This window comes from Gracilinanus agilis, chromosome 5 (assembly GCF_016433145.1).
Source record: "Gracilinanus agilis isolate LMUSP501 chromosome 5, AgileGrace, whole genome shotgun sequence".
Taxonomy (NCBI): domain Eukaryota; kingdom Metazoa; phylum Chordata; class Mammalia; order Didelphimorphia; family Didelphidae; genus Gracilinanus; species Gracilinanus agilis.
In genome coordinates, this window is record NC_058134.1 from 210,476,936 (window position 1) to 210,494,752 (window position 17,817).

The window sequence follows — 17,817 nt, forward strand, 5'->3', positions numbered from 1 at the left end:
TACAATTAAGTAACTTGTCCAACATCACATGGCTAGAGGCCACAAGTGTCTGAGGCCAGATTTGAACCTAGGTCTCCCGACTCCGGGCCTGGTGCTCTATCCAATGTGATTAATTTTATTTTAAAGTTAATGCTATCATTTTGTGATCACTAGAAACAGCTGAATTATTATCACCTGAGATTATGTTTTGACCCTTATCCTAAAAAGTAGAGGACTCTTATTTCATTCATCATTATTATTAATATTGCAATTATTAATTACCTTATAGTAAGAAGACTAAAAGCTATTTGTTTTTCTTTGCTAGAATGTAATTTGAAAAATTCTATAAACTCTTGTATTTGTATTATTTTTAATAAAATATGGTATTTTTGCTGACATGGTTATTTTCCTGTATTTCAGAATTTACTGAGGAAAGAAGGCCACAAAGAAATTGAACCCCAGCATTTCTGTCAGGCATTGCACAGGGATACTGATACACTAGTAGTCATCATTAAAAATGAGGATATATCAACACACGTGCATCAAGTAGGTTCAAAAACATTTCTTGCAGAATACTAATTTAAAATAATTTTGTTTCAATTCACAATATGCAGGATATTGGCTGCCTTTTAGTATTTAGTATAGTATTTCACTTCATTTTCTCATTATCTTTTTATAAATTTAATTTTAAAAATAAACCCAGTCACAGAATTACAACATTGTAAGAGCCCAACCTATCTGAACCAAGAATTCCCCTGCTGTCATATCTAACATAGGATCATTGAGCCATTGTTTAAAGACTTCCATTGAAAAAATTCATTGTCTTTTGGAAAGCTCTTATTATTTGGAAGTTTGAATATTTTCCCATAGTTACATATTTCATGTTCTTTCCCTCTCCCCAAACCCCCCTAAGCCCCCATAGCCAACGCACAATTCCATTGGGTTTTACATGTATCTTTGATCAAGACCTAATTCCATATTATAGATAGTTGGACTAGAGTTATCATTTAGTGTCTACATCCCCAATAATACCCCGTCAGCCCATGTGTTCAAGCAGTTGTTTTTCCTCTGTGTTTCTCCTCCCACAGTTATTCCTCTGGATGTGGGTAGCGTTCTTTACCATAAGTCCCTCAAAATTGTCCTGGATTATAGCATTGCTGCCAGTACAGAAGTCCATTACATTCGATTTTACCACAGTGTATCAGTCTCTGTATACAATGTTCTTCTGGCTCTGCTCCTTTCACTCTGCATCAGTTCCTGGAGGTCTTTCCAGTTCACATGGAATTCCTCCAGTTTATTATTCCTTTGAGCACAATAGTATGGAAGCTTGTCTTTAAACCAAGGCCAAATTTGCCTTTTATGTCTTCCAGTCGTTGTCTTGGCCTGCCCTCTGGAGCTAGACAACATATGTCTAACCTCTTTTCTGTGTGATAGACCTTTAAATATTTGAAGATTGTTGTCATGGTTTGGATCAGAGCATCACACCTTGGGCTTGCCCAGAGCTGGATTTCCAGTAGACTGCTCTTGGACTCAGTTACTCTCAACATTCAGGAAAGCTCTGCAGGTTCAGGATGACAGAATTACTGGCTCCCCTTTAGTTTGGATTTCTTGCCCCTGCTCAATTTCTCTTCAGGCTTCTTGCTAGAAAGGGGACAAGAACTGACATTCTTCTGCTCTACTCCCGGAGTCAGAGCTCCTCCATTGTTACTTGCTCCTGTAGTTTTTAGCTGTCACTCTACGCTGCCTAATTGCACATTCCTTACTTGGTCTACCCTTGTTTTGTAACTTGTGACAACTTCTACAAGATGTCTATCCTGCATTCTGCACAAGGTCTAGGTGCCTGTGTGTGGCTCCAGGACTCCTTGCCCTGGTAAATAGCTTCATTCCTCTTTCAATTTCCTGGAATATTCCAGAGTGTACACAGACTAATAGTGTATGAATGAACATGTTTTATTGTTCCTGAACCTCACCAGTTCACATTTATTAAACTCTGAGGTGCATAATTTTTTTCCTTCTCTTACTTTTTCTTATTTTTCTCAGTTTGATGGGTAATGGGATACCTTGAAGATAGCATATATATTTCTTTACCTAATATATTAAGTAGATTGAATATATTGTAAAGTGGTTATATTTCTGGATCCTCTTGAAAATTGTTTATATTTTTTGGCCTTTTATCCATTATAAAAACTTGATGTCAAATACCATCCTTTTGAATCTTTGAATAAAAATGGCCAAAATCTATTGAAACAGAGAGAGAATGTTTTCAAAACATGCTGCAAAGATGTAAAGAATTCCCTCTGGAAGTTTGCTAAGAAATACCCAGGGACATAACTCACATTAGACTGTACATACATTGGTTTCTTTTTCACCTCTTAGCAAGATCTTCCTACTTTTTTCATAATTTTCCATGTGATCATTTCATTTTTTCATCAAGAAAGCCAAAATGTACTTAATTCTTAATTACCTGGAATATATAAGGAAATGCCTACTGAATGATATTTGCAGCCTTTTGAACTGGATATTTACAGTCACGTTCTATATTTCAAGATTTGCTCTACTTACATAAACCAGGCACATGCTACAAGTGGCCTCCTGTCAGCCAGCTATAACATGAAATTTGTAGGTAGCACTGGCACCAGGATGTCATTTTATGATATAGAAATAGAAGTGAGCAGCTGCATGACATTGCCAATTACTTTACATGCCTTTCTTAGTAGTTTGTCACCATTAATTTATGTCAATCTCAATATTTCCTTATCTTCCTGCTTTTGAAGTTCAGAGATCTACTTTTGATGATTTATATTTTAGTTTGTCACCTGTCATTTTCTCACAAAGCACCTCCAGGTTTTAACAGACTCCTCTTAAAATAACCAGCTTAAATGGAGAGGGTTCTCAGCTCAGCAATGTCTTTAGTTTTAAAAAGTAATTTTAAAAACAAGTTTTAAAAAATAATGAAACTGTTCTTATCCTCCAGGAACTAGTAACTACATATATGAAGAAGCAAATCTACATGGTAATTTGAGGAAGGAGAGAACACTAATAACTAGGATATCACAGAGGAGGGTCATCGAGATCAATATACTTTAAAAGCCTAGAAGATAGTGGGAAAGAAAAAAGGCCAAGTGAAAATGTGTTTCTATACACAGACTGCCATGGATTTGCCTTTACAAGATGGTCATTTTGTTTTGGACAGATTCCTTCTTTGCTGAGGCTGAAGCAGTTCCCCAGTGTCATGTTTGCTGGAGTGGACAGCCCAGGGGACGTCCTGGACTGTACCCATCAGGAGCTGTTTCGTACAGGAGGCTTTGTGGTGTCGGATGACAAAGTATTAGAAGCTGTAACTTTAGGTTTGTCCTTTTTGTTTTTTTCCCCTCTCTGCCCTTTTGGGCTTTGGAACTCAGGCAGATAGTTTATTTGAAAGTTGTCACTCAGTTGTGATGCCAGTTTCTTGTATTCTTTAATATACCCCAGCATTTCAGCTAGTAATAGAATGTTACTATTATTTCAGTGTCGTGCTTCCCCTTCCGTGCCAATATATGGTGGTTGGTATAAATTTGGAGGACAGGAGATTAAAATGTCTATTTGAAATGCAATGTACATGAGTAGGGTTGGCATCTACTTACTGCCCTAAGTTCAGAAAATCTAGAAATGTGCTGCTTATAAACTGAGACAAGTGGATTCAGGCCCACCGGTTTTTCTTTTGTTGAAATTGATCATTCTTTTCTACAGTTCAGCTAAAGGAAATTGTCAAAATCTTGGAAAAACTAAATGCAAATGGAAGGTGGAAATGGTTGCTTCATTATAGAGAAAGTAAAAAGCTAAAAGAGGATGTAAGGTAAGGCTCTTTGAGTTTTCCCTGTCTCACAAATTAAAAATCCATCCTAGAATCTTAAATGCAGATCCTGAGGTGTATGACTGTTACTTGGCAGTTAGGAATAAGAATACTGGAAAGATGTACTGCTGCTTTGTGAAGAACAAGCTGTATTTTAAAGGACGTCAAAATCAGAATTCACTTTCATTAGAGATGGTTTGCATGTAGATCTGCGTACAGGATAGAGATATCTTTCTTTCTAGGTTTAGTATTGAACCATTCAGCAAGAATTTAAGTACCTGCTACATTCTTAACAAATCATTTAACATTACAAAAATAATTGAAACATATCATTGGTTGAGAGATAAAATTTTCCCATTCTCCAAGTAATCCAAGCACTTACTTCATCACCAGTACCACCACCACATTCCCCCTGAAAAAAATAAGGAGCACTGACTGACACACTGATCTGGGAATTGGGTCTTTGATTTCAAATCCTAGCTCTGCCACTAAACTAGCTGTGTGGCTTGAACAGATTACATCGTATCTTTGGGCCTGTTTCCACATCTGTAAAATGAGAATGGCCTTGATCAGTCATAACTAAGGATCTCTCTAGGCTATATGTTGACTTAATTTTAAATGTAATATAATCTGTGGTTATATATATTTCATTTTGCCAATTATTTCCCAATTGCATTTTTTTAAGCTCTAGATATTGGTTCTGAGACAGAAGAATATTAAGGCTAGGCAATGGGGGTTAAGAGAGTTGCCCAGAGTCACACAACTAGGAAGTGTCTGAGGTCATATTTGAACCCAGGACTTCCCGTCTCTAGGCCTTGCTCTCAATCCCCTGAGCCACCCAGCTGCCCCCTTTCCAATTTCATTTTAATCTGTTTTAGGCCACACTCAGTGTTTTGGGGCTATGTGTGGCCTATGGATGTGGAATGTTAGAAACCTTGTGCTTAGATGACCTTTAAGGTTTTTCAACTTAAAAACTGCTATCATGAAAATTTAACACTAACTCACTTGGGCACCCCAAAATAAAGATTGGATTTTTTAAAAGAATATTGTTTGATATTGTCACCCCACTCTCAAATTAAGAATGCAAACAAAAGCCTATTGTTTCTCTTAAGATATTGGGGAGAGGAATGAGAGTGAAGTCTTCATTCACCCAGAGTGAAGTCAGTCCTCCAATTGGAGGGGCTTTCGCTTTGAAAAGTAAAGAGTGTGGAGAGGAATTGAGGGCTCTGGGGCTGGAAATCCAAAGCAAGAAGGTGTTTGTGGGCCAACTCCTGGTCTCAGCCTTTGGCCCGGCCTAGCCTTCTAAGGAGGTTTGCTAAGGGAATGTGGCTGGAGGCCTTTTCTTTCTCTGGCCTGCTTTCTATTACTTAGTTATTTAAATATCTAGGTATAATAATGTCAAGTTAGAATAGAAATACGTGCAAGAAAAATAGGAATGAAATATGTAAAATTCATAGTTTATATTCTTTGTCTCAGACAAATTGGCTAATTAACATTTCTACTTGCTTTTTCAGAGTAGACTCAATTGCTCATAGCAAGAATTCAATATTGAAATCATACCAGAGTGCAAATATCATTGAAGTACTTCATTATCACCAGTGTGACTCCAAATCTTCAACAAAATCAGAGTATTTGAAATGTCTTCTGAATTTGCAAGTTCTGCACATCAATGCCAGGTTTGCTGTGTACCTAACAGGTAAATAGCTGGCTAAAATCGGCCTTCCGTCCTCATTACAGTCACTAGGATGCCACAACACCTAGCAGGTGTTGCAAGTTTGTATGGACTAGTGATCCGTCCTAATGACTAACTGGTATATTCTCTCATGTTCTGTCACATCCTGTGACTTGCAAAACAGGGTTATTGTCCAGTTTGAGTTTATCTGCATGTTAATGGACTTTTCACTAGCCATATTTAAATTTGGTAATTTGCTTTTTATTTCACCACACTGAATTAATTTGTGCCGTAAGAGTAGTTTTTCAGTGTGATTTTTCTCATGAGTCTGAATCAGAATCAAACACACAAGAGTTGATATAGACGCCTCAAAAGACAGACATTTGACCAATCTATACAGGCAAAAGAATCCATTCTACAGTATACCTGGCAAATGAGAATCCAGGTTTGGCTTGAAGACTTCCTATCACTGTTCCACATTTGGATAGCTTAAATTGTCAAAGTTGTTCAATTATATCAAGCTTAAGCCTGGTTCTTTGCAGCTTCTCCCCCTTTACTCTTTGATCTGTGCTCCGAGGCCAAACAGAGCTGCTATTCATTTCTCTATTCCATTTCACCAGCTGTACTGGAATAATTGAAGTTATGTTTTGCTTCTCCTGAGTCTTCTCTTCTCCAGAAGAGAATAAATCCAAATTATTTATAAAAATGTTTCATGGTAACTGACGCTGGGGGTATGATTTTCTTCTAAGCTGGTATCATTGGTCACAGCTCCATTATTTGCCATTTGGTGATGGTGGTGGTTGTCCTTTCCAGGCTAAAGAGAATTTCCCTCAGCACTGAGGAAAGAGCTGAACAATTCCACTTCCTGCTTTCCATCACTGTTATCTCATCCATACCAAGAAGTAGTTCTGTCCCTTGAATCTTTTTCTTCCCCATAGAGCTTTTAAAAAATTATTTTTCGTTTTTTCATTGCCCAGCTCATGTTGAGATGTAGCACTGCTACATTATTGTATTCATGCTGTTTAAAACTTAAGTTGGTTGGTGAATCCCTGGTGCTGGTCTTTTTAAACAATTTTTCCTCCCTGAATGAATTCTGAATCCACTGACACCTGTTGTTCTAAGTACAGGACGCTTGTCAGATTCTGCCTTAAACTCTGTCATAAACTTTTCTAACAGTGGTCACGTCTCCCCTTCTTCAACCCCTTTGTACCTTAACCTGCCTCTTCAGTTACATAGATTAAAAATCATAGTTCCTGGAATTGTTTTTAAGACAAGAAGTAGTTGGTTGTCCTGCTTTGGGCAGGGTTCCAGCATAATATGGCTGATGACTGAAGTCCTGTGTTATGAATGCCTTTGTACCAGGTTTGTGACGTTTCAAATTTCTCATCTGTAATACACCTTAATGGAAAGATCTCTACTTTCAGCCTGCATTGATCTTTTACCCCAGAGCAGCCCTTTTCTGCTTCCAGAATTTCCTTACATGACAATATCTTAACATATAAATGCAGTTACTGCCCCCTTTTTACCTGCTGTATTCTTTGGGTAAGATTTACCCTTGAAGAGCCCAGTTCCATTCCAAGCCTCAATTTGCCTGAGGATCTAGAGTTTATTTTGCTTCTTCCTAATAGTATTCCACATTTGTACATGGAGTTTACTGCTGCCTTCTTTCTTGGACTTTGAATCCTGTGAGTTCCTGTGTATTTCCTGCTCTTTACCCGTAAGATTGCGTCCAATGACTATGGGTCATGGCAGGGGATGAGGAACAGCACCTGAACTTGCATTTGTGATCTTTTTGGCAACCAAGTAATTAGTGATTTTGATTTTCTTTTAATAGATAAACTCAGTACCTCCAGAGAAATATTTGAAAATAATGGAATCCTTGTTACTGATATAAGTAACTTTGCTGGAATTGTACAGAAAGCAGCCCCATTTAAGGCAACTTATTGGTGAGTATAATTTGTCATAGCCTTTTTCTCTCTGCTCTACCGTGTGATTAAACAGCATTCTACAGATATAAACATGCATTTTCAGAAAACCAGACATGCTGGTTTAAATATTGCCGTATAACCTTGGGAAACTTGCCTTATGCTCTGTTCTACAGTTTCCTCATGTCTGTCTCATGACACTGCAAACAAGCAGAGAAGCTGTACTTGAGTTCTTGAATGATTTCCTTAGTGTAGATACACCTACAAACCCAGACTGCAACTCCTCTGGGACTTAGGCTATATAAGCCTACACCATCATCCTTTAACCAGTTTAGTGTGATTACTTATTCTTGGACAGTGAACAGACCTGAAATGTAGATTTGCTGTCACCAAATCTATATCTGAAAACTGTAGTAGAACTTTCATTCTGCTGGCATAACCTTTGAGAACTTATGATCACCTTCATGCTACACACTAAGGCATCAAGGTAAAGGGTTGGTCGAAGTCGTAAACCATAAGTATAGAGATGGACATTTTTATGAACCGCAGGTGACATCTTTTAAAAGTCCATAAGGACTTGGAGAAACCAATCACACTTGCTTTCACCATATGGACAGAATTCCAAATGTATACACAACCACATTGCCAGTCCCAGAGTGCTTGTTTTTATCTCAATGGTAAGCAGTTGTTTTCACTGGCCTGGATTTGTAGGATGAAGTCTGTTCCAATTTTGTTGCAGAAATGCACAGATTTGCTTAGCTCTGGGTTTATGTTAACCATTGTGAATTTTGTCTTTGTCTAGGTGATGAAAGTACCAGCTCTGATGACTTCCAAGACGAACTACAACGATGAGCTAATTCCCCCTTTCCATTCTGCCTTCCCCAACCCTAAACACCTTCAGGAAGAAATGAATCCACTTTTCACATTTAAAACTATAAATTTTCCATTATAATGCAGACATCCTTAGGGGATTATTTTTCTTTCAATTTATATATAGTCTGCTGAAATGTGATTTATTTCAGAATGGCACAGTAGACTTAATTGTTAAGCTTTGGATTATAGGGTTTTAAATTATTTTTAAACAGGATGCATTTTAACAAAGCTAGTAGTATACATTATTAAAATGAACAATAGGAAAATGTTACCGAAAGGCGCTACAAGTTGGAAAACTGTAATGTAAAAGTCCATTTTAACAAGTGTATTTTTTATGGTTGTTTATGTAAATAAGGCATAAGTAGTACATGTTATGGTCTGAAATTCTTTTTATACACTTTGTCCATCTAGGAAATTAATCTAAATGTATTAGTCTACAGCTACACTACGTGAAGTTAATTTTTTTTCCCAAATGGTACCTATTTGCAATGACATTTTTCCACTCTGTTTGGTTTTTGTAAATAGCTCACTACGTCAATATTCTGAGGAATAATAATCATATGTTTATTGTATTTCAAAAATTTCTATAGTAGTCTTTGAACACCTCAAAGCTTAACAGAAACTTTGTATAAGATATGTGGTATCTATTTGGAGGGTAGGTTTTATACCTAATAATTTTTAAAAAATAAAAACAAGTAAAATATTTTTCCCTGAATGATTTTATAACTATTAAAAAACAAATTCCCCGCTAGGCCTTTTTAAATTTTGGTGTTATTAGCTCCTCACAAGCATTTTCTTTAAAAACTTTTGCAACTTTGATAATGACAAGTCACTAGAATACTAAAGCTTTTCAAGGGATCCTGATTTGGGTGTTCAATTAATTTTTGCCCCAGGTCAGACAAAAAAAAAAAATCTGATTGGCCAGTAGAGCCTGACTGTTTGGCCCCTACTACCATTCTATCTTGGCTACTGCCATGTTAAATGATTACTTTTACTTCAAGGATCTTGTTATTCCTTGTAGCCTTCTATAGTTTTTATTTTTGAGAACTGACTCATGTTTACAAAGCTAATTAACACATTGCCTCAATTAAAAGAAAATCTTAAAGCACTGAAATATCAGTTATTTTAACACCCTGTGTGCCACTGTCCCCAAGAAGGAAACTGGTTGTTTGTTTGGTGGGGTGTGATTGTACTTCCACAATTGTACTTTACTTGCATGAACTCCCCAGATACTTTTAAACTTAAGATGGCTGTTTTTGGTTTTCCTTCCATACATGATATGATTCCTATGACTCACTGTAAAAGCAGTGGCTTTGGAACTCTGCATTACATCTTTTTAGGCTTATATAGGCAGTGAAGAGCAGGCTAATTCCTTGATGGAAAATTCAAAGTTGGTGACTTTGACAGAAAAATTAGCAGGGTTAGTTATACTCAATCCTTCCTTGAGGTGGGAGGAAGAATACTAGAAAAGGGAAAAGTTATCAGCTTCCATGTCATACTCTCCCCTACCACCTGGTGTCAGACACACATAAAGTCAGCACTTTAACTACAACTCTGCCCAAATAAACGAGTGTAAAGGTTAAAAAAAAATCAAGAGCTCAGGGCCTGGTTTCTCACAGCCAAGTATCCCACCTCTTCTCCCCTCCAGCATTCCTAACTAACTATGCATTTCCATTCTGTACCAAACCCCTTTAGAAGTGTCCCATTTACCTAAAAGCTTGAAAACTTTGTGTACGCATTGGGAGAAAGTGATAGGAGCAGGTCAGAGCCTTCCCTCCTTTTAACAACTATTAATTTTAACAAGGGTGAGCAAGAACAGATTTTTTTCTGTTGTGTTAACTAACTTCCTACATGCCAAGACAGACTTGGTTATTTCCCCTTAAATGGTTGCTGATAAGCCAAATCCCAGTTAATACTTTAAACAGATGATGCCCACTTAAGAATTTTATGACAGAACTATGCCAAATAACAAAAATAAAAGGAGTCCTGTGGTTGCTAAAAAAGATTATAGTTCTATTACCTAATGATTATGATTCATAATCAGGTCTTCTTTGGTCTTCCAAATTAAAAGTTACATTTCTGGTGGATGGGTGTATATTAATGAGAATGCTATTTACAAAAGTAATATGGGAAACAGCGGGTATGGCCAATGACAGAACTTACAGTGGGAAGCAAATAGACCAATAAACAGGTACTGGTTTCCAGTTTGGCTTTACTTTGCAGTACAGAAATCATTTGGAGCCATTTATAAAACATCACGGACTTGGAGGCTCTGTCAAATTAATACTGCATTGTGATTTGGTCCATCCAAAAAGCCAGGGGGATAGAAGGTACTTTCACATCTTGCCTGCTATTATTACTTTTTTTTTTTTCATCAGTTTTATTAGATTAAAACACCGAAGGAGCCCTTAGGCACACAGGCCCCTCCGCCCCTCCCAAATTATGTAAACAGTTTCAAAAGCTAAAGCTGGGTTAGAAATCTATGCCCATGACTAATGGCTATGATATCCGGGCACCGTCATAATACTTGACGTGAAACAAAAACTAAGAGTTATGGAACCTGGAGGGATGCTGTCCAACACTGGAGTGTTCAAGTTTCCTTAATGTTAGGAGAATAGATAGTACATGAACTTAGAGAATCAACATGAACCCAAAAAGCATACATTTGAAAAGGCTATACTATTAAAAGATACAAATACTGTATCGAGTTCTATTTGTCTGCCTCAGTGAGTGTATGTTTAAACTGTGCTTTCCCTTAAAAAACACACAGACATACACACACGCACACACACTCAGGGAAATTGAACATAATGTTAGCAATCTGTCACTTCTGGACAGTCATCCCAGGAGAAAGACAGTAATACATGATATTAAATGATATTAAAAAGGGGGAATAGAGGGGAACATTTAGGGGCATAGTACTCTTCAATCTCAAAGAAGTGATTACAAAAGCAGGCCATACAATATTGATTTCATATAATGTTCATTAGGTTCTTGATATAACTCTGTATTAGCTGAAATTTAAATTTCTCCTAATTGGATAGTAGCATATTACTGCTATTAGTCTTCCCCATAAATGTCATTTTTCTTTCGTTTCATTTCTTCAAAGTCAAACTCAGACCCCATCATCCTCTTGTAGATGTCTTTAATATCGTCACAAGTTGTCTCAAAGTGAGTTGTAGCATCATAAGTACGGGAAATAAAGATCTGGAAAAATAAAGTTGAGACACTTAGATGATTTTGAAATGCCTCCTGGAAAAGTGCAAACTTAAAAATCCCCAACTCTAATACTAACCTGGCTTTCTGTTCCCAAATCAGTTGGAATATACAGATCATTGATGCTAACAAATCTGAAAAGAGAATGGGTCAGAATGTTAAGTTTCATTGAGGGCAAGGAACTCATTTCTTTTTTGTACTTATACCAGGAAATTGTACGTAATAGGCACTTGAATGTTTATTGAACAAACCGTTAATAGTGCTCCCAAGATTACTTGGCACCCAAAACATTCAATACATTGGAAGAGGAAAGATGACACCACTTGCAATCAAAGCTTTGCCTTGAAAAACCAGTACCTTTCTAATGAAAGTAAAAACTCAGAGCAGCAAATCAAGGGGCAAGAAAATTAGATATTCTCATGCAAGGTGTCTAGCAGCTATTTGTTTGCCCTCACCTGGACCCAAGATGAGAAAACAAGAGTTAATAACCAGAACCTAATTTTCAACCAACCAATGGGACCGATACATAAATGTAAGACTCACTGCTGTTCGATTGGCTCCAAAAGCTCTAATGCTGGTCTGATTTCCTTCTCAGGTTCTTTGGTTTCCACAGTAGTACTAACGATAGCAATATACTTTCCTTGTGCAGCCACATTGTGTGCAGAAGAAATCATGCAAACGTAGATATCTGCAACAAACCATTAAAGCACATTTTCTACATTTTTAAGTGTTGAATATTTGTATGTTTTAAGTTATGCATTTCTTCATTTGTATTTTAAACTTCTTGACTAGGATTAGATCTACTGAGCCTAGGATTTTTGATAAACTAGCACAGTGTCTCACAAAATAAGGAGGGGGGAATATATGAATGGATGGAAAGTGAAATAGGTCGCCAATAAAGCACCTATAATGACTAGAGTACAATGACATAAACAAGACAACAAAAATCAAATCTGAATGTTTTGAGTCTTAAACAACTGTGATCAACCTGGAACCCAAATCAGAGGTAAGAAGATATCCCCCTCCTAACTAGAAGAGGTGAGGACCCAGTTAATTTACTGGTTGTTTCTACCAAACTGCTTTTTTCCTTAGATGTTGATGTCATCCACTTTTTGTGTCAAGCTATGGTTTTATCACATAAGAGTGCTAATAAATAACCAAATGTCATACAAATAAGTAAAATTAAGTAACAAGACAAAAACTGGCACTGGAGGTTCTGTCCCATTAGGTTAGAAATAGTATATATCCACTAAGCTCCCTACAAATTCAATTTGTAGATATCAATTCTTAAACTTTGAGGTTTCCAGCCAGTAAACTGTTTTTCTTCTTAACGTGCTTAAACAATCAATAGTATAATGAAACAAAAATCCCAAAGAGAACACTTCTTGAGCATTCTCCAATCTTTACAACTCACCTGATTTCCGGTTGACCTGGTTCTGCGGAATGATGATCTGGCACGAATTGGCATCATTGGTGTTCTTAATTGGGTGGCTCAGGATGCAGATAACTCTGATCACCTGGCCTACTTTTTTTACTCTATCTTTTACATAACTAGGGTCACAGATGAGCTGCTTGCAACGGGCAATCTGAAACAAAACAAAAGACCTTCTTAATAAATTGTTTAGCACATTAAAGCATCAGTAAAAGTTTCAAAAGTCTTCCAATGACTACTTCTTTGAAAAAATGTATTTCTAGGTAGTTAATTGTGCATAAAGCTGAATAAAAAAATTAATAATTATTTGGAACTGGGATTGTCAGGTGAAAGAAACCCTAATTAGAAGCTGACATCCAGTCTGATTCATGTGCTGGATGGAGGTACAAATAAAGGCTAGAAACAGTTAATGTGCCACGTAGGCACTGTGTATGCTAAGTTCCAAAAACACAAAAAAGAGATGTAAAAACACTGTGTACCCTGGAGAAACCCACATTCTAATAGAGGAAGACAACATGCAAATAAATACATACAGTGTAAATGGAAGGTGGTAACTTCAGAGGGCTGGGACTAGAACTGGATTTCTTAAGGTAAAGAATTAGACCAGTTTAGGGCTCTTCCTCAACTCTGCCTTCTGCCTTCTAGACATGGGAGAGCAACCAACTGTGCTGGGAAAGAACATCCCAGGCTGGAAATAGCAAGCAGGGCAGCACAGCTCTATCTGAGCCTGGAGAAGGGGAATGTGTAAGACTGGAAACATTGGAAGGGGCCAGATTATGATGGGATTTAAATGCAATAAATTATATATTTGATCTTGGAGGTAATGGGTTGCTGCTGAAGTTTACTGAGTAGGATGGGTGTGACACGGTCAGACCTGAACATTAGGAAAATCACCGACAGCAGAATAGACGGTAGACAGGAAAGATTTAAGCCAAGAAAATCAATCTGAATCGGTTTTGTAATAGTGTGATAATGACCGTGTCAATGAAGAGGTGGCCAGTACAACATGTTGTGAAGGTAGAAATGACAAGATTTATAATAGACTATACAGTCTACAGGATGAATGCAAGTGAGGAATCGAGGATGACCCCGAGCTTACAAACCTGGGTGACAAGCAGGCGGGCGATGATGCCCTTGACAGTAACAGGAATGGTGGGAAGGTTGATGGTGGGATGAGGGGGCTATTGAGGAGAAACAACTCCAGGTCTTCTGATTTCAAACTTGGAATCCAGGGGTTTTTACACTGCACTACTTTGGCAGTAATTTTTCCTCGTATATATATATGAATTCCACATCATACTATATAAACAAAAATATTTGACATCTAAAGCCACTATATCTCCAGTGACAAACTGGAAACTCTTAAAAATACATGATAAATGGCATTTCAAAGGTTTCCAATAAACATATATACACATCTATATGAAGATTCTTATTTCCTATAATATCCTTTGTAAACCTAAAATTCTAAAAATAAAGCTTAGCTACATTATGCAAAGAATGAAGAGTAAGAAAAAAAGTCGTAAAATAAGATATTTACCACATTTGTCTTCAATAAGATTATTTACTACATTTGGCCATTTTAGATGACTTTTTTTTTAAAAATCCTTAACTTCTGTGTATTGGCTCCTAGGTGGAAGAGTGGTAAGGGTGGGGCAATGAGGGTCAAGTGGCTTGCCCAGGGTCACACGGCTGGGAAGTGGCTGAGGCTGGATTTGAACCTAGGACCTCCTGTCTCTAGGCCTGGCTCTCAATCCACTGAGCTACCCAGCTGCCCCTATTTTAGACTAATCATCAAGATCAAGCTCCAAGAGGAGTAACAGTAAAGGCTCACATGGCCAAACCTAGTACTCAGCTGTACAGAAATTGTCCTTTTTCACTACAAGATCCACAACAAAGAAAAACCTTAAATTTTCATCTTGTTCCTAGCCTGGTTGAAAGTTGTCAGGCTAGCCTATATAATAAGTTTAATCAGACTTGGACTAAATAAAGAAATAAAGAGCTATGTTTTGGAAATGATCCTTAAAAAAGAACAAATGTTTAAATAAGAGGAAAGAATACTCCAAAGATTACTTATCTTAGCACAAGTGACAAATTTTACACAGGAATCTCTTTGCCTACACCTATTCTTTTACACTTCAAATATAAACGCAATTCTGAACACAAAATTATAGATCAAAGCAGCAATTCAGTTACCCAATCTCCCTTTCCCACTCCCTCTTTCCCCAGAGCCCAATAACATCACTCTTTCTCCTAAAATCTAGCAAAATCTATTCATTTTTTTATTCTTGTTGCTGTTCAGTCATTTCAGTTGTGTCCAATTCTTTGAGATCCCATTTGAGGTTTTCTTGGCAAAGATTCCAGAGTAGTTTGCCATTTCCTTCTCCAGCCCATTTTACATATGAAGAAACTGAGGTAAACAGAATTAAGCAACTTGCCTAGGGTCACAACAAGGTAGCGTCATGAGGCTGATTATCAGGTCTTCCTGACTCCAAACCTGGCACTCTATCCACTGTGCACCCAGCTGCCCCTTCATTCTCATTAAGAAATGTCTAATACTCTAAACCAGTGGTGGGCAAACTCTTTAAAGAGGGGGCCAAAGGAAAGGAAATTCTCATCTGTCAGTCTGCTTCTAAGGCAGCTCTTTCGAAGTTTGTATTGTATCCTACTCATTGTATTCGTCAGATTAGGAATAATGTCCCATGGCCAGATAGAACATTTCAGGGGGCCACATTGGGCCCATGGGCTGTAGTTTGCCCATCACTGCTCTAAATGATCACACTATTGCAAATATTAATAATATGGAAATAGGTCTTAACCAATGATACATGTAAAACCCAGTTGAATTGCTCATTGGCTGAGGGAGGAGGGGAGGGAAAGAACATGAATCATGGAACCATAAAAAAATATTCTAAATTAGTGAAATTTTAAAAATTAAAATAAAGATATAGCTAATAGCTTGCCTCTCCCCAGTTTATTTTTATTTTATCAGGGTCCATAAACATAACCTCTTTTAACAATGGGATTTTATGGAGAGCAACTTCTTATTTTAGCACTTTCATATAACCATACTATAATGTTAAACAAGTACAAACTATCAGTGTTAACCAAATGACTTCATTGATAAAATTATAAAACCGTAGTGTATGAGTTGCAAGAGACTAAATAGTCCAACCTCAACAACTGAGACTAGAATCCAGATCCTTTGACTTCTAGTCCAATAATATTTTTTCTATTATTAGTATACTTCTAGAGTGAAAGTATAACTCAATCCAACAAAAGCTAATTTACAGCCAGGAATATAATTTGTGTAAAGAAGTACTTTGAACCTTATCAATTGCAACTTATCCAAAACTTATGTCGCTAGAAGAGACATAAAGTGGATCAAAACTGAAGATATGAATGATATTTGATTACTTAATACTTTGCGCCTACGAGTTCAAAATAATCACTGGTAATTTTCCATATGAACATTTAAGTGCTATATAAATTGTAGTCATTATGATTAGTAGTACTAAACAGATTTCTTATATAATCTGGAAGCTATCAAATACAGCTTATAATAACAAGTACTTATTAAATTATAAAATGTTGTTACATATCAGATATCTTCCCCCAAATCCAAAGGTACTATACCTCTCCTTCAGATTTTACACCAATCACTTTTCCATCTTTTACAATGATTTCTTCAATTGGCTTGTTCAACATATAGGTACCTCCATAAATGGCACTTAGCCTATAAATGAAAGGGAAAAAAGAATACACCTCAGTAAAAATTTTAAATTGTTCTAGTTGACAAAAATTTTCCAAAACCTTCATGAAGGAAGTCTAGAAGACTTTGATTTAAAAGTTAATAAGGACCTTTAGACAAATGGCTACCTGAACAGATGCAGACTACACAGCTCCCACACATCAATGCCAGCAAAAACCTGAAATCCAATCTAGACCAAATGATCAAGAACCCCAATGAAAACTTAACAGTAAAGTGACGACTTCTACCCCAGAACTGCACAGAAAGGCAGCCAGAAATCCATGGGAATAGGAAATGGGGCTGCTAGCAGAGCCAGCACAGGTACTTGTTCAGGCAAACAAGCAGCAACCTTCCAGTGTGAGCAAAGGACGTCTAGAGATAAAGAGGCTAAAGGCCCCATCCCTATCCCAGAGAAGACTCAGGAACATCAGAATGCCCCAGAGTGGGGACCTTAAGAGTTTAAGAAGCAGTGATTGTGTTGACCAATAAGGCCCAGCAACACTCAGACCAGAAGAGCCCATAAACACTAGCATTCTATCCTGGGACACCAGAGAGGGCCCTGAAAATCCAGTGCTCTAAATCTTAAAAGGTCCAGGGTAGGGTGAGAAGTACAGGAACCTAGAAGAACCAGGCAAGTTCAAGCAAGGCTGACCACTGTAACTAAAAGCACAAGGAGCCAAAGCCTGGCTCTAACCCAACAATAAAGTAATATAGATCTAGACATCTCCCCAAAAGAAGAAAAATTGTGAAAACTGTAAATAGAGGTACAAAAGGGGAAAAGGAATTTTCCCCAAGGACTATTTGAATACCTACAAGACGTGAAGCTAGAAATCAAAGATTTAAAGATTTAGGAAAAAAGAACTGGAAGAAGAGCTTAGAAGAGAATGGGATAAACCTTACCCAAGAAGTACACTTCTTGGAAACTAGAATAAAACAAACAAATCAATGTATCCATGAACAGCAAGAAATAGTAGGACAAATCAAAGAAAAGTAAGATGTCTGATATCAAAAACTGACTTAAGAGAACACGTAAAGGAAAGACAATTTAAGGATCATTAGTGTCCCTGAAAATCATGGTTTAAAAAAAAGGCTTTAGATTTTCTTTCATTTTTATTTAATGAAGACAGATCAGATCTA

General features: G+C 37.1%; 2 protein-coding genes across 2 annotated transcripts in view; one reads left to right on the plus strand and one right to left on the minus strand.

Annotated features, from left to right (window-relative positions):
* Positions 1–7,433, plus strand: part of TASOR2 (transcription activation suppressor family member 2) — an 84,189-nt gene extending 76,756 nt beyond the window's left edge. Inside the window, exons 19-23 of the mRNA XM_044678322.1 lie at positions 400–525; positions 3,173–3,326; positions 3,709–3,814; positions 5,326–5,507; positions 7,318–7,433. Of these exons, the coding sequence (XP_044534257.1) occupies positions 400–525; positions 3,173–3,326; positions 3,709–3,814; positions 5,326–5,507; positions 7,318–7,433 (684 nt within the window). The remainder of the gene's footprint in view (positions 1–399; positions 526–3,172; positions 3,327–3,708; positions 3,815–5,325; positions 5,508–7,317) is intronic.
* A 3,043-nt stretch (positions 7,434–10,476) lies between these two features.
* Positions 10,477–17,817, minus strand: part of GDI2 (GDP dissociation inhibitor 2) — a 42,009-nt gene continuing 34,668 nt past the window's right edge. Inside the window, exons 7-11 of the mRNA XM_044678323.1 lie at positions 16,566–16,665; positions 12,912–13,083; positions 12,041–12,185; positions 11,577–11,631; positions 10,477–11,488 (exon numbers count right to left, since the gene is read on the minus strand). Coding sequence (XP_044534258.1) covers positions 11,342–11,488; positions 11,577–11,631; positions 12,041–12,185; positions 12,912–13,083; positions 16,566–16,665 — 619 coding nt within the window. The 3' untranslated portion in view covers positions 10,477–11,341. The remainder of the gene's footprint in view (positions 11,489–11,576; positions 11,632–12,040; positions 12,186–12,911; positions 13,084–16,565; positions 16,666–17,817) is intronic.